The sequence below is a fragment of the Hemitrygon akajei genome, chromosome 9 (genome assembly GCF_048418815.1).
Source record: "Hemitrygon akajei chromosome 9, sHemAka1.3, whole genome shotgun sequence".
Classification (NCBI taxonomy): Eukaryota; Metazoa; Chordata; class Chondrichthyes; order Myliobatiformes; family Dasyatidae; genus Hemitrygon; species Hemitrygon akajei.
The window spans coordinates 93,297,005-93,314,020 of NC_133132.1; the positions used below are offsets into that span (position 1 = coordinate 93,297,005).

General features: G+C 40.4%; 1 protein-coding gene across 1 annotated transcript in view; it reads left to right on the plus strand.

Annotated features, from left to right (window-relative positions):
• eys (eyes shut homolog) overlaps positions 1 to 17,016 on the plus strand; it is a 1,854,977-nt gene that overhangs the window by 1,557,926 nt on the left and 280,035 nt on the right. Inside the window, exon 38 of the mRNA XM_073056513.1 lies at positions 4,026 to 4,193. Within this exon, the coding sequence (XP_072912614.1) occupies positions 4,026 to 4,193 (168 nt within the window). The remainder of the gene's footprint in view (positions 1 to 4,025; positions 4,194 to 17,016) is intronic.

Sequence of the window (17,016 nt, forward strand, 5' to 3'; positions counted from 1 at the left end):
TTTCTCTTACATCAAATATTTGAATTTAGAGCCCCTATAGTTGAAATACTATATTATTAGGGGACTATAGAGTGCTTGATCTGGAGATGATATTGTCCAGAGGTTCTTCAGAAGTCAGGAATGAGGCACAAAAAATGTGTTTACAGTCATCTTATTACATGTTCATAACAAAGAATTAACAGTAAAGTAGAGCTACAGGTAACTAACTGTAACTGTACCAAACTCTCCCCACTGTAAGTAAGGAGAAAAGAAAAGAACAAAGAATTGTGTGATTTCTATTAGTTTTAAATAGGTGGCACAATAACATAGTGGTTTGCATAACACTGTTACAGCGCCAGCTACACGGTTTCAATTCCTGCCACTATCTGTACATTGTCCCCATGACTATGTGAGTTTTCTCAAAGCGCTCTGATTTCCTCCAACGTTCCAAAGGCACATGGGTTGGTAGGGTAATAGATCACATCAGTGTAATTGGGCAGTTTTGGGCTCATTGGCCCAGGAAGGTCTGCTGCCCTGCTCTATCTCGAAATAAAATAAACTTGCACAATGGTCAGTGTTTATACTGAAAAATAGTTCAAGTTGGATAGTTAAGAGAATTATCTGATTGGAGCAGCTTCTGAGACAACAAGGACAGCTTTGGTTTACTTATGCTGCCATGATGACCCGTTCTTACAAAGAAACTACAAAATACAGAACCACCTATACTATAAGTTACTGAAAATGCATTAAACATTTCAAATCAAATCAAGTGTTGCTGTCATTCAAACGATACAAGTCAAGTCAAGTCACTTTTATTGTCATTTCGACCATAACTGCGGGTACAGTACATAGTAAAAATGAGATAACGTTTTTCAGGACCATGGTGTTACATGACACAGTACAAAAACTAGACTGAACTACGTAAAAAAAAACACAGAAAAAGCTACACTAGACTACAGACCTACACTGGACTACATAAAGTGCACAAAAACAGTGCAGGCATTACAATAAATAATAAACAGGACAGTAGGGCAAGGTGTCAGTCCAGGCTTCGGGTATTGAGGAGTCTGATAGCTTGGGGGAAGGAACTGTTACATGGTCTGGTCGTGAGAGCCCGAATGCTTTGGAGCCTTTTCCCAGATGGCAGGAGGGAGAAGAGATTGTATGAGGGGTGCATGGAGTCCTTCATAATGCTGTTTCCTTTGCGGATGCAGCATGTAGTATAAATGTCCGTGATGGTGGGAAGAGACACCCCGATGATCTTCTCAGCTGACCTCACTATCTGCTGCAGGGTCTTGTGATCCGAGATGGTGCAATTTCTGAACCAGGCAGTGATGCAGCTGCTCCGGGTGCTCTCAGTACAACCCCTGTAGAATGTGATGAGGATGGGGGGTGGGAGATGGACTTTCCTCAGCCTTCGCAGAAAGTAGAGATGCTGCTGGGCTTTCTTTGCTATGGAGCTGGTGTTGAGGGACCAGGTGAGATTCTCCGTCAGGTGTACACCAAGAAATTTGGTGCTCGTAACGATCTCTACCGAGGAGCCGTCGATGTTCAATGGGGAGTGGTCGCTCCGTGCCCTCCTGAAGTCAACAACCATTTCTTTTGTTTTGTTCACATTAAGAGACAGGTTGTTGGCTCTGCGCCAGTCCGTTAGCCGCTGCACCTCCTCTCTGTAAGCTGACTCGTCGTTCTTGCTGATGAGACCCACCACAGTTGTGTCATCGGCGAACTTGATGATGTGGTTCGAGCTGTGTGTGGCAGCACAGTCGTGGGTCAGCGGAGTAAACAGCAGTGGACTGAGCACACAGCCCTGGGGAGCCCCCATGCTCAGTGTGATGGTGTTAGAGATGCTGCTCCTGATCCGGACTGACGGAGGTCTCCCAGTCAGGAAGTCTAGGATCCAGTTGCAGAGGGAGGTGTTCAGGCCCAGTAGGCTCAGCTTTCCTATCAGTTTCTGAGGGATGATTGTGTTGAATGCTGAACTGAAGTCTATGAACAGCATCCGAACGTGTGTGTCTTTTTTGTCCAGGTGGGTTAGGGCCAGGTGGAGGGTGGTGGCAATGGCATCATCTGTTGTATCTGTCATCTGTGTACACATGGATACAGCTGAATGAGACAGTGTTCCTCTGGGGCCCAGGTGCATCAACATGCTCCTTCAAAATAGTGAGAAAGGAAACAAAAGAGCGGGGTTACATAATAAAACACATCTTTAGTCTAAGACCCTGAGTGACAAGTCCTGCAATTTGATGATTCCTGTCAGTCCAGCCTGTACTTCCACCAATCCAACACTGGAGGGCAGCACCAACAGGAGAGGCCACCCCCTAAACATGAAAGTAAGAATAAAGAAAGTTAAACTAAAAGAATGACAATTCAGACCTTAAACTTACATGCCTGACCTGCTGTGTTCCTTCAGCATTTTGTGTGTGTGGTTTTGAAAGATGGCAGCATCATGGTTTAAGCCTTAATTACTAAGATACTATTACAAATATTAAGCTCCTGTCATGTTTCTTTTACATGTTGAAATCAAACTTGCATCCACCATCTCTACTGGCAAATTGTTCCATTCTCTCACCACCCTCTGCGTAAAGAAGTTCCCTTTAATGTTCCCCTTAAAAATGTTACCCATCAGCCTTATCACCTGGACTCTTGGTCTAGTGTCTCCTGACCTCAGTGGAAAAAGCCTGCTTGCATTTATATTATCTATACTCTTCATAATTTTGTATATCTCTGTCAAATCTCCCCTCACTCCCCTACATGTTAGGGAATAAAGTCCTAACCTATTCAACCTTTCCATATACTTAAGTCCTCAAGCCCCAGTAACAACCTTGCAAAAGATCTCTGCACCCTTCTAATCGTATTTGAGATTGTGCAGATTTGTTTTGTGCAGATTAACTGCTATATCTCCAGTAGTACTTTCAAAGTATTTAATTGACAATCACGCTCTTTTGCAATGTCCTGGGTGCTATCAAATGAACCACAGTTGTCATTAAAAGAACACATCATGCAAGTAGAAATGAAGGCAATCAACTAAAGCTAAAAGATGTGAAGGAATTGAAAGCATGTCATTACTGCTTCTCAGACAGTGAGCATCATCTCTGTTGAACTGAGTTTTCTATCACTTATTTCAAGATACTTTGCTTCGTGAGAAGATGTCCAATTTATAAGATGACATATGCAATCTGAATTCAATTTGAGCTAATTGCTGATTTATTTAAGATTAATGAACTCCTTGTTTTTTAATCAGGAAGTTATCACATTTTGTGATTCAGAATGTGCCCTCTTATGCTATTTTCAGATCGACTCTGTAGAAAGACTAAGACAGATTAGGAGAATGGGCAAAATAGTGGCAGATGGAATGTAGTGCATGGAAGGGTATGGTCATTCACTTTTGTAGAAGGAATAAAGGCATAGAATATCTTATAAATGGGGAGAAAGTTCAGAAATCAGAGATGCAAATGGAATTGGGAGTCATTGTGCAGGATTCCCTAAAGGATATGATCTGCACGCACTGGAGTTTAGAAGAATGAGGGAGGATCTTATTGAAAAGCCTAGAAAGAGTGAATGTGGAGAGGATGTTTCCTATAGTGGGCCACTATAAGAAACATCCTGTGGGACCAGATGGCTTAGAACAGAAGGTCATCCCTTTGGAACAGAGATGAGGAGGAATTTCTGTTGCTATAAGATTGTAAATCTGTGGAACTAATTGCCTCAGATAGCTGTGGAGACCAAGTCATTTGGTATATTTAAAGTGGAGGCTGATAGCTTCTTGATTAGTAAGGGTGTCAACGGTTATGAGGAGAAAGGAGAATGGGGTTGAAAGTGATGATAAATCAGCCATGATGGAATGGCAGAGCACTCGATGGGCTGAATGGCCTATTAGGCAATTCATCCCTTGAGCTGGTCTCTAAAGCTGCCCTGTGTCATATGGTCCTAGGATTTGTGTCAGAAATTTAACAGGTGTTCATATTTGTCTGTTTCATTTATTTTTGAGGACAAGTACAGAACTGCTGGGTTCAGAGTGTAATTTGCCATCTACTCTCTTTCAGATATCACTCTGTTCTTTCCATCCTTCAATGGAAATGCTTACTTGGAGCTTCCATCACTTACAACAATACTGAGACGAGATGCTGCTGTTAGTGGAACAGAGGTTGAAATAGATGTGACACTACATCTCACAATAAAGGCAGTTTCTTCCAGTGGAACGATTCTCTACAGTGAGTATCTATGATGGTTTGATGATGCATTTGTGGTGCTGACTGATTAATTTGTGGGTGTAAGAATTAAGCTGTGTAAGGTGTCATAGAGTCATGGAACATTATATCACAGAAACAGGCCTTTCATCCCATCTAGTCCATGCTAATCTATTATTCTGTCTAGTCCCATTAACTTGCACCTGGACCATAGCCCTCCATACACTTCCCATTCACTTACAGTACATATCCAAATTTCTCTTAAATGTTGACATCAAAACTGCATCTACCACTTCCACTGGCAACTGGTTCCACACTCTCACCACCCTCTGCATGAAGATACTCCATGCCCCCCAGTTTCCCTTCAAGCACTTCATCTTTCACTCTTAACCTCTGAACTCTAGTTCTAGAGTCTCACTCAACCTCCGTGGAAAAAGCCTGCTTGTGTTTACTCAATGTACATCCCTCATAATTTTGTATGCATTGATCAAATATTCCCTCATTCTCCTACACTCCAGGGAATAAAGTGCTAAACTATTTAACCTTGCCCTGTATTCCGGTCCTCAGGACCTGGTACGGTCCTTGTAAATTTTCTCATGCTCTTCCAAAGGGGTTGATATCGTTCCTGTAGGTCCGTAACCAGAACTGCACGTAATAGTCCAAATTAGGCCTGTATCATACAGTTTATCATACAATTTCAACATAACTTCCCAACTTCTGTATTTAATACTTTCACTTATGAAAGCAAATGTGCCAAAAGCTCCTTTTAATCCTGTGACACCACTTTTAAGGAATTATGGATCTGTATCCCAGGTGGGTGGATGTTCTTGGGAAGAATCAGCAATGACTTGCTAGGCCAAATGGCATACCTCTGGTCTGTAATTGTTTGAATACCACCTTCTCTTACCAATCTAACAGCGTGTAAGTGGTCCATTATGTCACCCTATTGGATAACTTAATTTTTTTCAATGCAGAGCATTTTCCCTACAATAGGAATAAGCCAGGAAACAGCAGACCCCTGGGCCTTGATCAGTTGTAGGGAAATTGCTGGAGAAATTCTGAGGGACAGGACTTACTTACATGGAAAGAGAGTGTGAGGAAGCTCCATAGAATTTGATACAGTGGAGATCATGTCTCATAAATTTGAATGGACTATTTTGAAGAGATAACCAAGGCGAGGCAATTTAATTTTGTGAATATGGACTTCAGTGAGGTTTTCTTTTAGCATCGCACCTGTTAGACTGTTAAGGAACAAGGAATTTAAGACAAGTTTCTGGTCTGCATCCAAAATTGGCTGGGTGATAAGAGCAGAAGGGAATAGCAGATGTTTTCCTGACTAGGAATCTGTGATAAGTGATTTACTGCAAGGTTTGTATTGAGACTTTTGTTGTTTGAATGAGAACCTAGGAGATGAGGTTATGAAGGTTGTAGGCGACACAATAATTGGTGCAGTCTTGGATAATGAAAAGGGTTGTTTAAAAGTACAACAGGGCATAGATCACCTGAAAAGTTGTGCAGCACAGTAGCAGATGAAATTTCATTTAAGCAAGTTTGAGATGATGCACTTTGGGAAGTCAAATTCCATTAGGGTGTATAAATAAATGATAGAGACCTTAGGAGTATTCATGTACAAAGAGACCTTCAGGTGCAAGTCCATAGCTCTCTAAAAGCAGTGACACTGATAGAGATGGGTAGTGAAGAATGCATTTGGCATGCTTGCTAAGGCACTGAGTATAAGAGTTGAGACATCATGTTGCAGATGTACAAAATACTGGTTAGACCATACCTTGAGTAATAAAAACAGTTCAGGTCACCACACAACAGGAAGCATACGTTAATAATAAAAAGAGTGCAGAAGAGATTCATCAGGATGTTGCCTTGAATGAAGGACAATAGTTGCAAAGTTCAAAATTCTAAATAAATAATTAAATAAATAAAAAGATTTACACTGAGCGCATGAATTGTAGAGACCATGAAAGTGAGCCAATGATTGTGGAATCAGTTCATCAGAGTTGTGGTAAGTGATATTATCCACTATAGTTCAAGAGCTTGATGGTTAAGGGGTAATAATTGTTCCTGAACCTAGTGGTGTGGGCCCTATGGCTCCTGTAGCACCTTCCCAATGGCAGCAGCAAGAAGTGAGCTTGTCCTGGATGGTGGGATAGACTGGTTTTATTCTCAGTGGAATGTACGAGGATAAGGGATGACTGTATCAAGGTTTACAAAATTGAGGGGCGTAGATTGGATAGATTTTCAATATCTTTGTCACGGGCACAGGAATCAAAAACTAGAGTTCAGAGGTTCAAGGTGATGGAGGTATTTAAAGGAGATCTGCAGGGTAAGCTTTTCATTCAGTGTCTGATTATTTGGAACAAACTGCCAGAGGAGGCAGATACTATTTAAAGGAACTGTTGCTGTGGCTTGTGTTCTGCCTCACTATGGTGGTGGGAAGGCTGAGGAGAGAGAGGTCAGTGTGGAAATGGGAAGGGGATTCTGTTTATAACCTCAGTCCTGATGCAGGGTCTCATTTGGCAGTTTATTCAGACCCTCTGAATGAAAAGCTTACACTGCAGATCTTTAAATTTCTCCCATCATCTTGAACCTCATCCTGAGCCACTGAGTTCTTCCAGCTATTTATTTGTTTTAATTTGCTCCAGATTTCAGCCTCTGTCATCTCCTGTTACCCCACAATCGTTCTGCAGTTCATGCACTGTGGTGAATAATCAGGATCGGCTTCTGACCGATGCCTCATGACCCCACAAAGTGTCAGAGCATCAGGTCAAACATAAGCATGGAAACATCCTTCTTACCACCAACTGCCTTCCCTCAGCAGAGTTAATACACGCCCATTCTGAACAACACCTCAACACATCACTGGAAGTGGTAAGAGTGCAGAATGTACTGTGGCTGGAGACTTCAGTGTCCATTAGGGAGACTTGCACCTGAGCTGACCAAACCAGGTGAGTCTTTCAAGAAAACATGGGATGAACTAGTCTTCAAATCCAGCCAGCCCATGCATTGATAGGAACAACCATTGAGGAGACTGTTTTTATACAGAGTGCAACATCCACTATGCTGTATGTCACTACCAATGTGCTAATTGGGCTGATTCAGATTAGAGTCACAGCTCCAATCCTGAGGGGCCATGAGCCATCAGCAAACTCTTCTCCACAATCTGCAGACTCACAGCCAAGGATGCTTCTGTCAGGAGAGCGACATAGGGAGCAGCACCAAACAGAGCTGAAAATGAATTGCCGGTCTTACTAAGGCTTAACAGAGGACCACTTGCATGAATTCACCTCCAAGCTCTCAGGAAAATAGACCTCAATTCTTGCCTCACCCAATTGTGAGTGGTAGTTTACAATTAAACAATCATTTGAGAAGGGTACTCCATATATATCCTCTATTTCGAAATGGATGGAAGCACGCTGTATTTGTACTTTTACTATATAATCGCTCTTCAAATGGATCCTCAACTTCCTACCCAGAAGACCAGTCAGTGCAGGTTGGTGATAATATCTCCTCCTCGCTGATGATCGACACTGCCATACCTCAAGGATGTGTGCTTAGTCCACTGCTCTACTCCCTCGATACCCATGACTGTGTGGCTAGATATTACACAAACTGCCATCTATAAATTTGCAAATGATACACCCATTGTTGGTAGAGTCTCAGATGCAGATGCAAGGGTGTACAGGAGCGAGATATACCAGCTAGTTGAGTGGTGTCGCAGCAACAACCTTACACTCAATGTCAATAAGACAAAAGAACTGATTGTGTACTCAGGAAGGGTAACAGAAGGGAACATGAACCAATCTTCATAGAGGGATCAGAAGCAGAGAGAGTGAGCAATTTCAAGTTCCTGGGCGTCAAGATCTCTGAGGATCTAACCTGGTCCCAGCATATCGATGTGGCTATGAAGAAAGCAAACCTCTCATTAGGAGATTGAAGAGATTTGATTTGTCAACTAAAGCACTCAAACTTCCATAGATGTACCTTGGAGAGCATTCTGACTGTATCATTGTCTGATTGTCTAGTATTGGGGGGGGGAGGGGTGCACAGGACTGAGAAAAACTATGGAAAGTTGCAAAATTAGTCAGCTCCATTTTGGGAACTAGCTTCCGTAGTACCTAAGACATCATCAAGGACCAGTGCCTCAGAAATGTGGCGTCCATTATTAAGGATCCCCATAACCAAGGACATGCCCTCTTCTCACTATCACCATCAGGAAGGAGGTACAGAAGCCTAAAGGCACACACTCAGTGATTCAGGAACAGCTTCTTCCCCTCTGCCATATGATTCCTAAATAGACATCAAACCCATGAACACTACCTCACTTTCTTAATATTTCCATTGTTGCACTATTTTTAATCTATTCTATATATATATATATATATATATATATATATATATATATATATATATATATATATATATATATATATATATATATATATATATATATATATATATATATATATATATATATACACACACTTACTGTTATTTATTTATTTATTTATTTATTTTTCTTTCTCTATTCTCAAGTATTGCATTGAACTGCTGCTGCTAAGTTAACAAATATCATGACGCATTCCAGTGATAATAAACCTGATTCTAATTCTGATAATCTATTACACAGCATACCTTTCCCAAAACACCTGGAAGGGCTTTACTATCCATGAAAGCATCTTAACAGCCCATAAATTAAATAAACATACCTCAAGCAGCTCTGAAGTTAACAGATCAATCCGTTTCTTTAGCCTCTGTAAAAATTGCTTGCTTTGAGTATTTTATATTCCCAAAGCCTGCTAGTACATCAAATTTTGGTTAACCCTGTACAGAAACCTCCCCAATAAAGCAGTGTCCCTAACAAAATTGCTTGACATATTCTATTTCCTCTTGCCAATTTTAAGATTGCATTAGTGTTTTCCACTAGTGATATCATTTCCCTCAAGAAGGTGAAAAAGACCTCATGGCATTCTGTTAAAGAGCAAGCTCCTCCAACCAACATCACTAAAACAAATTATCCAATCACTGCACATTGCAATGACCATTTGCAAACCCAGTGCAGCATTTTGTGCATTACAGCAGTGACTGATTAGACGAGTATTTCTTTAGGACATGTCAAAGTTTTTGTCATGCGGTACAGGCACAATGAAAAACTTGCTTGCAGCAACGTCACAGTATGTAGATTAAGACAACACACAAAACGTAAAATTATACTTAAATTATACATACATTTTACAAATCAATGAAAAAAGTGAGCAATATAGGACAGTAGTGCACAAAAACAAGCAGAAGCAAGTTGACTGATGGTAATGCAAGAGCTGATTAGAGTTCTACAGGTCAGTTCAAGAGCTAGTGGTTGAGGAAAGTAGTTGTTCCTGTACCTAGTGGCTTCTGTAATCCTGGCTGATGGTAGCAGTGAGAAGAGGGCATGGCCTAGATGGCGAGGTTGCTTGATAGTTGAAGCTTTCTTGAGATAGCACCTTAATGATAGGGAGGACTGTTCATGGGTTCTGAAAGGTAGAAAATAAATGCAATTTTTTTCATTTTACATCATTGGAATTTTGGAGGAAATCAGAACACCTGGAAGAAACCCATGCAGTTACAAGAAGAACGTGCAGACTCCTTCTAGATAGTGGCAGGAATTGAACCCAACCACTTATTACTGTCCTGACGAAGGGTTTCGGCCCGAAACGTCGACAGCGCTTCTTCCTATCGATGCTGCCTGGCCTGCTGTGTTCCACCAGCATTTTGTGTGTGTTGTTTGAATTTCCAGCATCTGCAGATTTCCTTGTGTTTGCACTTATTACTGGTGCAGTAGTGATGTTGCACTAACAACTGTGCTACTGACCCCACTTCTCTTCCTCCCCCACCCCACACCACCATTTGTATGTTAATTCCTTGGAACTCTTTTCACAAAGGGTGTTGGAAACAAAGTCTCTGAACATGTTTCTATCTCAGGTGTGTTGGTTCTTGACAAACAACAGAGTGAAAGGCTTCCAGGAGTGGGAGGGAATGTGGAGTTCTAGTTGCAGTCAGACGATATGATAGACAAGATGACTAAATGACACAGCAAATTCAAGGAGGAAGTGGCCCGCTCCTTTTTTATATCATAGGTTAACATCTTTGAACGATTCAAACAGGCTCCCAGAAAGAACATAGAGTAGAACGAGGTTCCCAACATGGGGTCCACAGACCCTTGGTTAATGGTAAGGCTCCATGGCATAAAAAATGTTGCGAACCCCTGTGGTAGAACATCGAATGATACAGCGCAGTACAAATCCCTCAGCTCACAATTTTCTTCTGACCTTTAACCTACTCTGTGATTAATCTAAACCTTCCCTCCTGCATGGCCTTCCATGTTTCTATCTTCCATGTACCTACCTAAGAGTCCTTAATGTATTTGCCTCCACCATCACCCCTTCAGGGTGTTCCACTCACCCACCACTTTCTGTGTAAAGCAGTTACCTCTGACATCTTGCCTGTACTTTCCTCCAGTCACCTTAAAATTAAGCCTCCTCATATTAGCTGTTTCCACACTGGGGGAGAAAACTCTGGCTGTCCACTTGATCTATTCCTCTTAATCGCCTTCTACACCTCCATCAAGTCACCTCTCATCCTTCTTTGCTCCAAAAAGAAAAGCCATACCTCACTCAACTTACCTTCATAAGACATGCCCTCTAGTCCAGGCAGCATCCTGGTAAATCTCCTGTGCACTCTCTCTAAAGCTCCCACATCCTTTCTATAATGAGATAACCAGAACTGAACACAATATTCTAAGTGGAGTCTGACCAGGGTTTTGTAGAGCTGCAACAATGCCTTGCAGCATTATCTTGGTTCTGAGAAAATATCTGTAAAACATGACCTGGGGCTGCATAACTGTCTGTTAAAGACCATAACTGAGGATAATAAGGATAATTAGTATAGTAAAACAAAGGGCATTTCTAGGGTCATGGCTCCAGTGGAAAAACATCAGTTCCTTGTTCAATTCAATATTCAAAGTTACGCTTGGGAATGTGAAGGAAGAATTTTGAGTAGCTTGCTTCTGCTGAAAGATTATCTTTTTTGTTAGGTTTCCTCCCTCAGTCAAACTGAATGGTTTGGACAGAGGGCTGATCACTGTTGTGGCTGACTAACCTGAGCCATGAAGAAGCTGTAACTGGGAGATGTAGAAGTCTTTACTTAACACAGCCAATCTTCTGGACAGAATCTAGTTCTGCTCTCCCATCACAAAGTTTTACACTTTTTGCACATAAAATAAATGATTTACGACAGTTTCAATAGGGATAAATAGCTACTTAATTTTAGCATGTTGGATATTAAATGCCTTACTTTGCAGAGTTACTTGGAGCAAATCCCAATTAGCAAAATCCCTTTGAATATTCAGTCCTAGTGGCTGGTAAAAGAGCTTCTGCACACAAACTCTAGAAATAACTTTTTGTTACAGTGTTGGGAGGTGGCGCCCTGAATATGCAACTACACAGAATATTAAGCGGCAAAATGGACCTGACCATAACTCTGCATTCAGTAACAGGGATATGTTTATATAAGAGGTGGTCATGTAACGTCTTCCCTGATGTCATCATATAGGTTTCAATCACCACCGATTAGCAACAACATTCATTTATTGCCTTCCCTGCTTAACTCCAGTAGTACAGAATCACAAAGTCTTACACACAATGATTTGTTTCAATAGCCTTAAGGTATCAGTTGAAATTAAATCATGATTGGATTTTGTTTCCTGAAGACTGGTTCTCATTTTCCATAATTTCTTAATTGCAGAATAATCCTAGCAATCATTGCATTGTAAGGGGGAATCAACTTGAGTCAATTGACATTTCAATCTTCTTTAAATCTTCTGGAAAATATTTTATAATTTGTTATTTATTTGTGGTAATATTACTTTATCTGTTGTGTGTGAGTTGTATGTACTATGTTATGTGCCTTGATCCAAAGGAAGATAGTTTGGTTTGGCATTATACATATATAAGGGTGAATGGAAATAAACTTGAACTTGTCTTATTTATTTTATGTAGAGATGCAGCGTGGTACAGACCTTCTGGCTTAATGAGCTATGCAACCCAGCTATTTCAACCCTATCAAACAGTGCTTCATCTAGAATCTCAAGACTGATTAAAACAGACATTGGTGTCACTCAAGAGCATACAGAAAGCAGAGAGTGATATAGGTAGGAGATAGATACTGATAGTTCAGCCAGGTAGATGACTAGGCAGGTAGTGTAGGAGCCTCCTAGCTCTCTCTGTCATATATTTTCTAGATACTGTTGGGGCATAGCTTATCAGGAGGAGGGGGAAGGGAATTTAGGGACTTGGGAAGAAAGTTAAAGAAAAAAAACACATTTAGGGTGGTAACACGAAGTATACAAAATGATAAGAGGCATAGATTAGGTAGACAGTCTCATTCCTGGGGTAGAAATGTCAAATACTAGAGAAGAAGAACTTAAAGCATATTTGTGAGGCAATTTTTATTACACAGAATGGTGGGTTCCTGGATCACACTGCCAGGGGGAGTGGTGAAAACAGCATTAGACAGGAATGTGAGCAGGCAGGGGAAGGATGAAATGTAGTTATGTATAGGCAAATGGGATTTGTTTAAATTGACAACATGGTTGGTGTTGTTTTCTTTATATTAATATGTACCGTGGGCTACTAATAAAGAAACATCTTCTGGAAGAAATAGAACTTTTATTTATCAACAACAACCATGTTCTTACAATGCCATATTTTTCTTGATCTTTCTATCATTCCTGTGCATGCTCAGATCTCTCTCCAATCACATTCTTAAATGTGATATCACCACATCTTACTTTCCTTAAAAAGAAAAACAATTAGCAACATTGGCCATAGCAAATACATAATTTAAAATGTCTCTATCAGTTTCTCTGGGGCTTTATGAACATGAGTAGACCTTCTAAGTGGTTCACACAGTTCTTGTGTTTCGTTGTTATTTCCATGTTTTGTCTGGTCTGCATCAGTTAACGGAAACTCTGAAGTTGGCTCCTTCTTGAGGTCTTTGCGATTTCTTCTTAACACTGCTCCTTCTTCTGTTTAGGCCAAGTATGATCTGGGTTGTACATCTTCAAGTACTGTAGCTTTCTGTGTCCATGTCTTCATTTTGTCCTGTATCCTTACTGCATCTCCTTCGTGCAGGTCAGGTGATGGACGAGAACATCTGTCAAAGTATATTTTCTGCTTTGCTTTGTGTTCATCTTTCCACCTTTTCACTTTTTAACCTCCCTCTGTTATCAGAAGACTCTCATTTATTGGCAGATTGGATCTCAAACGGCATCCCATCAAGAGCTGAGCAGGTGAAAGTCCACATTTAAGTGGAGTACTGCGATAGGCTAACAAAGCTTTATAAAAATCACCTCCACTATCTTTTTGCTTTGTGCATCGGCTTCTTGATAATTCCTACCGACTTCTCAACATTGGACTGAGGGAAAAATGGACTGGATGTTGTATGAACAAAGCCCCATTCGTGAGCAAAATGTCTCATGCATTCCCCGTTGAATTGTGGACCATTGTTTCTGAAAACTTCATCAGATACACCATGTCTGGAAAAAACTGATTTCATGCATGTAATTACATTCTCTGCTGTCGTTCTGCTCAAACCACATGCTTTACGATACAATGAGTAGTAATCTGTTATTAATAGATAATCATTGTTGTCTGTTACAAAAAGATCAACACCTACCTTCTGATAAGGTCTCTGAGGACTAGGATGTGGATGCAGTGGCTCCTTAGGGTTGTTAGGTTGGTATTTAAGGCATATTTGACAAGAAGACACCAATTCTGCAATTTCTTAATTCATCCTGGGCCAATACGTCACTTCCCATGCCCTTCTCTTACACTTTTCAATGCCTAGGTGGCCTTCATGAATTTTCCCAAGCATTTCTTTTCAGAGACTTTTAGGAATCACAATTCTGCTACCTTTGTACAATATCCCATCCACAACAGAAAGTTCTGATCTGTAGTTCCAATATTCTTGTACTTCTGAGGTACAAGAATAGGCATAATAAGTCATGCCTATTATCTGGCAATCCATCCATCACCACTTGTATTACCTGACTGAGAATTTTGTCCTTCTCTGTCTCAAGACGCAGCAGTTCCAACTTTTCGGGAGCAACAAGTACAGTCTCTATGATCATATCAACAAATGCCTGAACATCAACAGCGTCCCTGTGACTGTCTTTTGTTGTTGGATCCACAGCTCTGGAAAGTGTGTCAGCCGTGTAGATGAATTTTCCAGATGTGTATGACACATTCAATACATATTTTTGCAATTTGATCATCATTCACTGAATTCGCAAAGGACAGTCACTTAAAGGTTTGCAAAACAATGCAGTCAGAAGCTTATGATCAGTTTCAACATCAATACATTGCCCTGACACAAACTGATGAAATCTCTCGCAAGCAAAGATAATGCTGAGCAATTCTTTTTCAATTTGGGCATACCTTGTTTCTGGATCAGATAATGAACGAGATGCATATGCCACTGGTAGCCATTCCTTATCATGTTTCTGGAATAGTACTGCCCCTAAGCCTGCTTGAGATGCATCACATGAGATTTTGATGGGTTTCTCAGCATCTTAGAATTTCAACACAGGTTCCTTGGTGAGCACTTTCCTGATATTTTTGCCATGCCTTCTCCTGTTCATGATTTCATCTCCATTCGTTTTTCTTTTCTGTTACCTGCCTCAATGGAGCAAGCTCTTCCGAAAGATTGGGTATGAATTTTCCCATGTAGTTGACCATTCCCATAAACCTTTGAACATCCTTTTTACATTGCGGTCTTGACACGTTCTCAATAGCAGAAACCCTCAATGGATTAGGATGCACACCCTCATTGCTGATGATATCACCCACAAAGGTAAGTTCAGTCACTACTAGCTGACATTTGTCTTTATTCAACTTTGCCTTGCGTGTTGCCTCAAAGACTTGTCTGAGTCTGGTGTCATGCTCTTGTTTAGATGATCCCCAAACAATAATATCATCCATGCCCTCAATGTGCTCATATAGCATGTGGATGGTTTTATGGTACACTTCAGGAGCTGATGCAATTCCAAAAGGAAGCCTAAGAAAACAGTATCTGGCAAAAGGAGTGTTAAAGGTACACAATTTTGAACTCGGTTCATCTAGTTTAAGTTGCCAGAATCCAGAGGATGCATCTCATTTATTAAAGTACTGTGCATTAGCAAACTGTGACATAATTTCTTCATGAGTAGGCAATTTGAAATGCTCTCTTTTAATGTCTCGATTCAAGTCTCTTGGATCTAAGCAAATCCTCAGTTTTCCATTTTTCTTATCAACAATAACAAGCGAATTGACCATTTTAGTCAGTTCATCTTTTTTTTGTGACTCCAAGCCGTTCCATTCTGACAAGCTCTGTTTTCAGAGATGACGTAATGAAAAGTTCCTTCGCCTGTGACATCATGGATTCCGAAGCTCTGCAGAGCATCAAAGCTTTTTCCAAGTCTATGTCTTGTTCTCTTAATAGTCTTTCTCTCAGACCATTATCCAGAATGCCACCAACAATTCTGTCTTTAATGAGAGAGTCTGTCAGTTTTCCAAACTCGCATGTTTTACTCCGGTGTCTCAACTCAGTAACATATTGATCAATAGTTCCACCGTCTCTCAGCTTATTTGTAAAAAATTTATATTGCTTATACGTCACATTATGCTTCGGTATACAAAATGTTTCAAATTTGTCCATTATCGATTTTAGATTTAAATTATCTCCATTTTCAAAAATAAAATGATTATATACCTGAATTGTGTCATCACCTATTACATGGAGTAGAAGCGCAGCTTTCCTTTTCTCTGGTTTTTATTCACTCCGATCGCCGATAAATAAATTTCAAAATGTTGCTTAAATTTTCTCCAGCTCTCAGCTACGTTCCCAGACAATTGAAGTGTTGGTGAAAGTTGCGAACCTTCCATTTGTAAAACTGTTAGCAGCACCAAAACAGTTCGAACTCTTTTTTCAGAAAATTATCTTCAATTTTCCTGTGTTAGGAAATGTATTATTCTTCCAGACCAACTTCTGACACCATGTTGTGTCTTTATATTAATACGTACTGTGGGTTACTAATAAGGAAACATCTTCTGCAAGAAATAGTACTTTTATTTAACAACAACCACGTTCTTACAATGCCATGTTTTTCTTGATCTTTCTATCATTTCTGCACATGCTCAGAACTCTCTCCAATCACGTTCTTAAATGTGATATCACCACAGTTGGCACAGACATCGTTGGCTGAAGAACAGTTCAATGATCTATGTTCTGTTATGCATCACAATACCCGAGCTTGTTTTGGGAAGACTGACCAACTTAATGCCCCAAATGAGCTCTTTCCACATAATTTATGAGACAACTTAAGATAGAACAATTATTCTTGGGATGCTAAAAGGGATTCTATAATCCTGCACATCATTTGAGAACTGCACTCACAGGCGGCAAGGATAATCTCTGAAACTCCTTATTTTCAGATCTATGCTTCCCATCTGTTGTATTCAGCCTTAAGAAATTTAAATACCTTCTTTGGAGTCTCAAGGGGGATAAGATAGACTGAAGAAATAGAAAATAATCATGATGAACACCTTCAACTGGCACAAGCACATGACATTCATGTTAGCTTTGGGAATTTGCTTTGAAGTTACTGACATCATTGTTCACCGAGAGAAGTTTGAAGTTCACATGGGTTGGCATGTCAGACGTTTGATTAGCATCATCTGAATTGATGTACCTAGGACGTCAGAGGCTGTAATGCTTGGAGCAATTCAACAATGAGGTCATACTTCAATAAGCAAGTGAGCTG